The sequence below is a fragment of the Notothenia rossii genome, assembly GCF_949606895.1.
Source record: "Notothenia rossii genome assembly, chromosome: 1".
Lineage (NCBI taxonomy): Eukaryota > Metazoa > Chordata > Actinopteri > Perciformes > Nototheniidae > Notothenia > Notothenia rossii.
The window spans coordinates 1,482,375-1,492,973 of record NC_136912.1 but is presented as its reverse complement, the minus strand read 5'-3'; the positions used below and the strand labels follow the sequence as shown (position 1 = coordinate 1,492,973).

The 10,599-nt window shown below is 41.1% G+C and overlaps 1 protein-coding gene across 1 annotated transcript; it reads right to left on the bottom strand.

The window, feature by feature from the left end:
* Positions 1–5,246: 5,246 nt before the first annotated feature.
* On the bottom strand, positions 5,247–10,269 carry LOC307045121 (uncharacterized protein; the record flags this gene model as incomplete). Its single annotated transcript, XM_079690648.1, has 2 exons — positions 5,247–7,512; positions 10,077–10,269. 2 exons carry the CDS (start codon positions 10,267–10,269, stop codon positions 5,939–5,941), a joined length of 1,767 nt encoding a protein of 588 aa, XP_079546774.1. The 3' UTR covers positions 5,247–5,938.
* Positions 10,270–10,599: the final 330 nt, after the last annotated feature.

Genomic DNA, 10,599 nt, shown 5'->3' with positions numbered 1-10,599 from the left:
TGCGCTGAATCCACGTCAAGGCAAAGAGATTCTGCGATATGGATGCAACCATTCGTGGAGGGGGGGGGGGGGGGGGGGGGGGTGTGCACCAACAAGTTTCTTTTTCAAATTTGACATTCTGCAGTTTGACACCGATTTTGGATTGTTTTGAATTTGTTTTGATCTTAAAACGATATTAATAATAATTATCCAATAAATCATCAGTTGGTATTTTTTGACTGGGGTGGCAGGTGGGGTGGTAGACCCCTTTTCAGGGGCGGCGGCTGCCACCCCATGCCACCCTGGTAGTTTCGCCACTGGGTTTTTCGCCTGTTTGGAGAGTTTATATCCAGTTTACTTCGTTTAAACATTGCTATTGCTTTGTATGTCGGGGACGGGAGATTCATGTGATTGGTTGTTGGTCGCCAAGCTTCAAACACGCCCAGCTTCAAGATTTTTTTATGCCTGTAGTGTGGACGGGCCGTAAAGGAATACATTTGTCTATTTTGTCTCCTGATGACCTAATGCCGTTACATGTAATACGTTACTCCTAAGCCTGATTTCACCCACCTGCAACCGATTCACTAATAATCACAAATGTTCATTTCTTTGACCCCTTGACTCGACAACTTTCTTGTTTAATAATCGTTACATCTCCTCAGGACCAAGTTCCCGTCTCCTGCCTTTCACCTGCTGATCACCCACTGCTCATTTAAGGTGGACTGACCTTTACAAGGGACCAGCTAGTCTTAGTGTCTTAATGCAAACGTTTTGTAAAGTGATGCTAGACCAAAGACGTGCTGTTGGGCTTGTGCTCTCTGCAGGACGGTGTCTGTACTCAAAGATTGTTGATGAAATGAGAGATTCACTCTGTTTTTGTTGTCTAAACGAATCTAACAGAGCGATACGTCTTCTTTCCAGCAGATGGTATAAATGTTACATCATCCAGTTCAACTGTCATCCACACATTAATGATTCAAAACAGCAATGTGTAAGATATGGCTAGTAATGAACTATTTCAACAGAATGTGATGTGGTTACAGTCTTGAGGCCATGACCAATATGTTTATACTTTATTTGATTAAATCTACTGAAATGAGCATTCAATGACTCAATTATTCTGAATTACTGTCATTACATCATGGGTTTGCATTGCAATATTAGAACGCATAAAACCCAACTTTATTTTTGCAAATTTGCGGGTGTTCATTGTTTAGAAGTCCGCTGTGTTTCATCCAAGCTTCCACTTCGTGCTCCGATAATGCTGAAAGTATCTGTTGTATGCTTTACCTGCTCCCGTAACAAAGTGTAATTCACTGGACAGACAAGAGATAGTGGATGGATCCAGAGGAGAACCAGAAGATAGTCCGTATAGAGCCTTCAGGTTCTGAAAATGATCAGGGATAGAGCTAGAAAAAAAAATCCAAAACCCTGAATAGAGCTAGAAGATAGCCAGTACAAAGCCAAGAAAGACCCAGTAGAAAGACAGGAAGGAGCCAAAAGAGTTTGTGTTTTTTTATATTCAAGCTCTTCTCTTAAGATATAAGAACTTCCTATCTCATTATGTATCCTTTTATTCCAATTAAACCTTACATTTGTGCTGCCAATTATTGAGACTGTTTCACAGCTTTATGTTAAATATTTAGACTGTTTTCTTTACATATAGATTACACTCTCCTGGATTCTGCCCAAATAGGCTCAAAATGCATGCTAACATCTCGCTGTATCCATACTCCTGCAGTTGTATTGTTCTGGATTCATAGTGAAGAGTATTAGATGTTCTGCACTCTTATTGTTATGTATTTAATATAAAGTCAAATACCCATAAAGTCAGAAAAGACAAGAGACTCACTTAAGGAAAAAGGTTCTTCATTTGCACATAAACATGCTCAAATATTTAACGTTGTGACCAGATGGTGTCGCCCTAATCCGTGTATCTACGGTCCATTTGTTTTTCATTATTACACAAGTTACCGGAAGAGCGTCTGAGAGGCCTTTTTGTTTTTTACCTTACTAAATGGTCATTGGAGCGAGGGGCGGGGCGAAACTCGCTGAAGTGATTTCAAAACAAAAGCCCTCGTTTGCTTGGAACGGTGATAATATTATAAACAAGAGGAATCAAGGTGAATTTAGCGATCACAACGAAAACAGCCAATACACATATTGAGCCCAGAAAATGAATGTTATTAAGGGCTGTAAATATAATAGGCCTTTGTCTAAAATGGAGAACAAGTCTTTGTTCTTTAGTGTGAAAGTGAAGCGTCTCTGGCTGTCCGTCACTTTGGATTTGAGTTCAGTTTCGTTGTTTGTATAAAACTCCCCCACTACTTGGACTATTCCTTGCACCCCTCTAGAATAAGCCCGAATGGTCTCAACCATATTGCATCAGTAACGTGCACTTGTTATTATAACAAGATCGCAAGGACACTGGTAGCGATCGGAAAATTGAGTGTTGTTCAGTTTGTGTGTTGTGGAACATGCGTGTCCGTGCATGAAAATATACCACACACCCAATTACAATTGCATGTTCAATTCACTACCCTGGAAGTTGATACAGTTGTTAAAGTTGGAACAGCCTGTGGACAGCCGTTCTTCCTTGCATGTCAGTCGCCGACACCTTCTTACAGAGGACAGGCACATCTAGCTGCAGCACGACCCGTATATTTCCGCACGCCGTGTTCTCAAGACATATTTTTTTTTACATTTTCAACATGGTGGATAAATCCTTATATGCTCCCGGTAACACACTGAACGTCAACTTTGCCTCCTTATTACACTCACCCCTACTTTAGTGGGAACAATGAGTCTGCGTCTTTGATGCACACAGGAATAAACAAAGATCATCCTCTGGCTGCAGCCTTTACCGGTACTTGCTTTTGATCAAAGTCAATGCGGAAGACCTGCACTCACACAGGTAGGTGGAGGTGAAGGGAATGAGCACTTTTACAGCCTTTTTGGCGAGGTGGGGGAACTCGGTCTCCACAGACAACCACAAGTGGGCAAGTGTCACTTTACTGGTCTTTTTCTCGTTCTTTTGTGTCTCACGCTGCGCCTCCCCTGAAGCTCTCTTGCGCCCCCCAGGGGAGGCGCGCCTCACACTTGAAAACCGCTGCATTAGAGGTTTCTCAATACTCTAATTTCCCCTCCTCGACTGCTTTCCTCGACTCCTATCCTCGATACTTAGTCCCGCCCACAGCGAGCGGAGGACTGAGGAGGGGAACCGAGGAGAGAGGAGGGGAAGCAGCAGGCGGTTAGAGAAATGAGAACTCCTCTCCTCTGAGCGGTCATTTTAAAGGGACGTCCATTAATGATGACAGGAGGCACAGCAGCCCTCTGTCTGATGGACAGATGTGTTCATGACCACTTATTTATTTACTTTTAATTAATTGACAATGCGGTATAATGAGACAATAACAGTCTACAGATGCGGACATATACACACACAGATATTTATATAAATATATACCATTTCAGAATCAAACACGTTATTATGAGAGTGCTCTCATACTTAACACAATCAGACTGGATATATATATATCCCCCCCCCCTCTCTGGTCGCTGAAATGGGGAATTGAAATTACGGTCCAAAAGTTGTATTTACAAGTATTAAAAGTCAGCATAGGACACCAAACCAACTGAGACCTGTCTGTCCGCCGCATCTACGCACACACTGTACAACACACACCTACACACTGTACACACCTACAGCTCCTAAAGCATTATCAGGCTACAGCCGTTGTGTATTTTATTATGTGAAGCACTAAAATATCGACTCTTTGTTTGTAGATATCTACTAAACTAAAGCAAATAAAGAGAGTAGGCCTGTTACACTGAGTGATATATATTTTACACACTGCTCTGCTTTCTGCACGGACCTCACAGCTATTCCCTTGTTAAACATCACGTTGTGATGAAAGCAGTTACTAAAATAATATCCAGGGGATGCATGCAGAGCTGTCATTGGCTGAGATAAGTCCGGCCGTGCGTCACGCCTCCACCGTTCCCGGAAATGCATCCGTGGAGGACCCATCAGTGTCTCCTCGGTTAGAGCTCCTCCAGAGAGCCTCCTCGATGCTCGATGCTTGGTCCTCGATGTGCATTTAGAGAAATGAGATGTCCTTCAACATGGCGCGCTGAAATCCATTTCCGGGTCACAACCGGAAGACAGAGGAGTGGAGGAGTCAAGGAGGGGAAATTAGAGTTTTGAGAAACCTCTACTGCAATCAGTTGAAAGCTATTTGCGTCCCTTTATGAAGCTGAAGGAGCCTAGGAGCACAACTGCACGCCACGGGACCCTGACCAAGCGTCGTTCCTGGACGATTATGGAATGAGATTGTGTTGCTCAGACGCTCTTCCGCTAACTTGTGTAATAAAGAAAAACAAATGGACCGTAGATACACGGATTAGGGCGACACCATCTGGTCACAACGTTAAATATTTGACTATGTTTATGTGCAAATGAAGAACCTTTTTCCTCAAGTGAGTCTCTTTTCTTTTCTGACTTTATGGGTATTTGACTTTATATTAAATACATAACAATAAGAGTGCAGAACATCTAATACTCCTCACTCTGAATTCAGAACAATACAACTGCAGGAGTATGGATACAGCGAGATGTTTGCATGCATTTTGAGCCGGTTTGGGCAGAATCCAGCAGAGTGGATCGTGCTGTTCATCCTATGTAATCTATATGTAAAGAAAACAGTCTAAATATTTAACATAAAGCTGTGAAACAGTCTCAATAATTAGCAGCAAAATGTAAGGTTTAATTTGAATAAAAGGATACATATTGAGATAGGGAGTTCTAATACCTTAAGAGAAGAGCTTGAATATTAAAAAATACAAACTCTTTTGGCTCCTTCCTGTCTTCCTACTGGGTCTTTCTTGGCTTTGTACTGGCTATCTTCTAGCTCTATTCAGGGTTTTGGAATTTTCTTCTAGCTCTATCCCTGATCATTTTCAGAACCTGAAGGCTCTATACGGACTATCTTCTGGTTCTCCTCTGGATCCATCCACTATCTCTTGTCTCTGTCCAGTGAATTACACTTTGTTACGGGAGCATGTAAAGCATACAACAGACACTTTCAGCATTATCGGAGCACGAAGTGGAAGCTTGGATGAAACACAGCGGACTTCTAAACAATGAACACCCGCAACTTGGAAGAAATAAAGTTGGGTTTTATGTGTTCTAATATTGCAATGCAAACCCATGATGTAATGACAGTAATTCAGAATAATTGAGTCATTGAATGCTCATTTCAGTAGATTTAATCAAATAAATTATAAACATATTGGACATGGCCTCAAGACTGTAACAACACATCACATTCTGTTGAAATGGTCAATTACTAACCATATCTTACACATTGCTGTTTTGAATCATTAATGTGTGGATGACAGTTGAACTGGATGATGTAACATTTATACCATCTGCTGGAAAGAAGACGTATCGCTCTGTTGGCGTCATTTAGACAACAAAAACAGAGTGAATCTCTCATTTCATCAACAATCTTTGAGTACAGACACCGTCCTGCAGAGAGCACACAGCCCAACAGCACGTCTTTGGTCTAGCATCACTTTACAAAAGGTTTGCATTAAGACACTAAGACTAGCTGGTCCCTTGTATAGGTCAGTCAACCTTAAATGAGCAGTGGGTGATCAGCAGGTGAAAGGCAGGACACGGGAACTTGGTCCTGAGGAGATGTAATGATTATTAAATAAGAAAGTTGTCGAGTCAAGGGGTCAAAGAAAGGAACATTTGTGATTATTAGTGAATCGGTTGCAGGTGGGTGAAATCAGGCTTAGGGAGTAACGTATTACATGTAACGGCATTAGGTCATCAGGACACAAAATAGACAAATGTATTCCCTTACAGTTACAGAAGCAGCTGACGACCAACACACTTGTGTCTTTTGAAACGATTAGGCCATTTAAACGTTTTGTCACAAACATTGCATCTCTATTCTTCCTCTCCTGTGTGGACTCTCATGTGTGACTTTAAATTTCCACTCTGTGAAAACACTTTCTTACAGACTGTACAGCTAAAGGGTTTCTCTCCTGTGTGGACTTTCATGTGTGCCTTTAAATGATCATTCCGTGAAAAAGCTTTCTTACAGACTGAGCAGCTGTGTGTTTTCTCTCCTGTGTGGACTCTCATGTGTTTCTTTAAATTATCATTCCGTGAAAAAGCTTTCTTACAAACTGAGCAGCTGAAAGGTTCCTCCCCTGTGTGGACTTTCATGTGTGCCTTTAAATGTCCATTCAGTGAAAAAGCTTTCTTACAGACTGAGCAGCTGTGTGGTTTCTCTCCTGTGTGGACTTTCATGTGTGCCTTTAAATGTCCATTCAGTGAAAAAGCTTTCTTACAGACTGAGCAGCTGTGTGTTTTCTCTCCTGTGTGGACTCTCATGTGTTTCTTTAAATGATCATTCCGTGAAAAAGCTTTTCTACAGACTGTACACCTGTGTGTTTTCTCTCCTGTGTGGACTCTCATGTGTTTCTTTAAACTCCCTCTCTGTGAAAAAGCTTTCTTACAGACTGTACAGCTGTGTGGTTTCTCTCCTGTGTGGACTTTCATGTGTGCCTTTAAATGTCCATTCAGTGAAAAAGCTTTCTTACAGACTGAGCAGCTGTGTGGTTTCTCTCGTGTGTGGACTCTCATGTGGTTCTTTAAATGATCATTCCGTGAAAAAGCTTTTTTACAGACTGAGCAGCTGAAAGGTTCCTCCCCTGTGTGGATTCTCATGTGTGCCTTTAAATGTCCATTCAGTGAAAAAGCTTTCTTACAGACTGTACAGCTGTGTGGTTTCTCTCCTGTGTGGCCTCTCATGTGTTTCTTTAAACTCCCTCTCTGTGAAAAAGCTTTCTTACAGACTGTACAGCTGTGTGGTTTCTCTCCTGTGTGGACTCTCATGTGTTCCTTTAAATGTCCACTATGTGAAAAAGCTTTCTTACAGACTGAGCAGCTGTGTGGTTTCTCTCCTGTGTGGATTCTCATGTGTTTCTTTAAATTTCCATTCAGTGAAAAAGCTGTCTTACAGACTGAGCAGCTGAATGGTTTATTTTCAGCACCAGGTCGTGAATCACTGACAGATTCATGTCTATTTTTCAGTGAGTTTGAGCCTGACGCAGGTTCTCTGGTCTCTTTCCAATCAGCACTGTCTTCAGTGTCTTCAGAAGAGTCTCCAGTGTCGTCCTCAGTCTTTGGTTGTAAACTGCTCTCTGGATCTGAGTTCCTGGCTGGTTCTGGTCCTCGACAGTCATCTCCATCAGCTTCTGTTTCCAGGTGTTCAGTTTGTCTTTGATGAGGCTGAGAGGACTGAGGTTTCTCTTTATCATCTTCACTCTTCACAGGGTCAGGAGTGAAAGTGGACTTGGTGATCTCAGCCTCCTCTACCTCCTCATTGAACCTGAGTTCCTCCTGTTCCTGCTTAATGTGTGGGGGGGGCTCTGGGTCCTCCGGGTCCAGACTGGTGCTCCACTCCTGCTGGTCAGGGAGAAGCTCTTCTTTAACCACCACCAGCTGCTGGACGTCTGCAGGAAACAGGTAACACACAGTAAGAACAAACTGTTAAGTGTTAGCATTTAAAAATCTAATCACCATTACAATGGGAGACATTTTTCAACCCTAATTAATGCCTTTGTTTTTATATTTTCACATTATCTTTCTTTGTCCCACTTAATGTGTATTTTTGTTGTCTCAATTCACCGTATGTAGCCCAGCCCCTTTGAAAATGAAAAAGGTTTTTTTCTTCTGGCGTAGCACTAGCTGCAATAAACAAGGAATTGTATTTGGGATCGTTCACAGATACACTACGCCTACAGTATAGAATTAAAATACTCTGTTACAAATTAAAATCCTGCATTCAAAGCTTATTTAAGTAAAAGTATGCAAGTATCATCAGAACATTTGACGGCACCTTCTTATGTAACAGTAATGATGGTGCAGTAAAATGTTCCCTGTCAGTGTTTAATTTATGATGTTTGATTATTTCGTATGTTGCATTTTACTGTGCTACATGTTCAAAGTTGCGCTTGTATAAATGATTATAGATGAGGGAACCTGCTAAATATTAAAATATGTGTGTTTTTTATATACAGTACCAGTCAAAGGTTTAGACACCTTCTCATTCAATGGTTTGTGTTTATTTTAATTTGTTTCTACTTTATAGATTAATACTGAAGACATCAAAACTATGAAAGAACACATATGGAATTATCTAGTTAACAAAAAAGTGTTAAAAAAATCAAGAAAGGGCTCGACATTAAGGACTGCCCGATGGCCCGGGGCCATCTAGTATTTAGTTCGGGCCATGAAGCCTCATCTGCTGGTTGCCCGATCGGGCAATCTATTATGCCAGTATCATGCAGCTTGCGGCTCCAGTAATGAGTGACCCGACAGTAAAACTAAACATATCTATAACTAGTAACGGTAGTTTGAGAGGTAATTAAAATAGCTACGTGTGATATTCTAACGTGAAGTGTGTGTTTTGTCCGCTCACCGCTGCATGTGATCATGCAGAGCTGCGTGCCGACTCATCAGCAGCAGCTGATCTCTCTCTCCCGTCAGATTAGACTTCACTCGCGTTTATGTCCATATCGATCAGATCCAGCTAGTTCTAGCTAATGATAGGACTACCTGCTTATTAAAAGAAACCTAAACAATAAGTGTCGCTATGCAACTGGGTGAGGCCGCAAAGTATAGCGCAGCATTATGCATTTGTTTACATGCCCACTGGAACCCCGAGGCATTACCAACAGATCAACGCACAATCAACCCATACAGGACATCTCTTTCTCCACATTAAGTGTTAGACATTAGAATTGACTATTCTTGTCTGTCACATACTCTTCTTGTCTGTCACATAAGTGGCGCAATTTAAGCGGTATTGCGCTGAAGGGAAATTATTTTGACCGAAGAGATTTAGATTTGCCGGTTAACGGGAACTGTGACGTCGCCATTTTGTATGCTTCGCGGATGCGCTCGGCTCTTCTCGACTGTTGCTCGGGTCTGCTCGGTCAGCTTCCGGATGAGGAGGCATTCGTTCCACCAACTTACAGTAGATAACATTACAAACATTTTTAACATTAGATGAAGGTATTTGCCTTCATCAGATGGAAAGTGTCTTGACCAACAACTTAAGTATTTCTTATAGCTATGCAGGGCATGCAAGCGAGCAAACACAAACAAGTGAAATGAAGAATAAAATTGAAATTGTACAATATAATATTGTGGTGGTTCATCTTATAATTCAGTCTAGAGAATGCACTAGACAGCATCTAAGACCTGCAAACATCTAAATGTTCTAGGGGAGGCCCCCCAAACCCTTCGGCCGCCGCATTTTTCAGGGCAATCTCTATTGGGCTCAGGGCCATCTGTAAATTAGCTTAGATGGCCCACAGGGCCACTCCCAAAATCCTTAATGTCATGCACTGTATATATACAGAATATATTATAAATACATGTTGGCATTAATTGATTGATGAGATTTTACATTAATTTATATTAGCGTTTTAATTACTTAATGACCTTTGTACTAGTTCCCCTATTCTTTATCAAGTAACATTTTAGATGTGTTTAATTTATTATTGAACATATTTATTGATTGATTTCTTTATGAATTATTCTCGCGCCATTTCAATTAATCCAAAGTATATGTTTTTATTTGCTTTTACACATTTAAAAAGAAAAAGTGAATAAAGAAGCACATTAAAACTAAAGTATCAATGTATGTCACATTTAACCAACTAGTGCCTACATGTATGGGTCATATTTAAATCAGTACATTAAATGGCATATTATTCAATCCATGTATTTTTATAAATATATTTATTTTGGTAGGTTTGCTCTTCCGTAATACATTTTAATTATTATAATAAAATACATGTGTCTAATAATACTTACATACTTTTACTTAAATAAGATAAACTTAAAGATATGAAATGCTTTAACTTGTAATGGAGAATTTTCACAGTGTGGTGTTTGTACTTTTACTTACCTGCAGCAAGTGCTGATAAAGGGTCTAAAGTGTTATTAATGTGATAATAAAGTGCTACTGAAGAGTGTAAAGTGTTAATTAAGGGTAAATGGAACAGACCTGCTCTGTGTATCCGAAGCTGAGGCTGTAAAACAGCGTCCAGAAGTTTCTGGAGTCTCTTGTTCTCCTCTTTGGAAAGAGACAGCTCCTCCTCGAGCTCTGCTACTGTTTGTTCAAACAGAGCAAATATCTCTTCAGTAGCAGCAGTGAGTTGCTGCTTCTTCAACGACAGCAGCATTTGGACTTTACTCATGTTTCCTAGATCACCTTTTCCTGCAGACTCCGTTAAACACACCGTTTCTCTCTCCGTCAAACTCTCAATCTGACTAGTGTTGCTAACGTGTTTCCAGCTAGCATGCTAAGCTAGCTCCTATAGTCCGAGGTAAACGCTCCAGAAAAAAGAGCACAGAGTCCATTGGGAGGTTTATCCAGACACAGAGATGATGGATCAGTAGAGCTGGAGCTCACACACACTTTCTCAGGAACACAGAGAGAGAGAGAACCGTAGCGACGATACGCCACCTCGATCCAGGTTAGAAAGAGCTGGGAACTTCACTTCCGGTGCGGTTTGAGGACGTCAAAA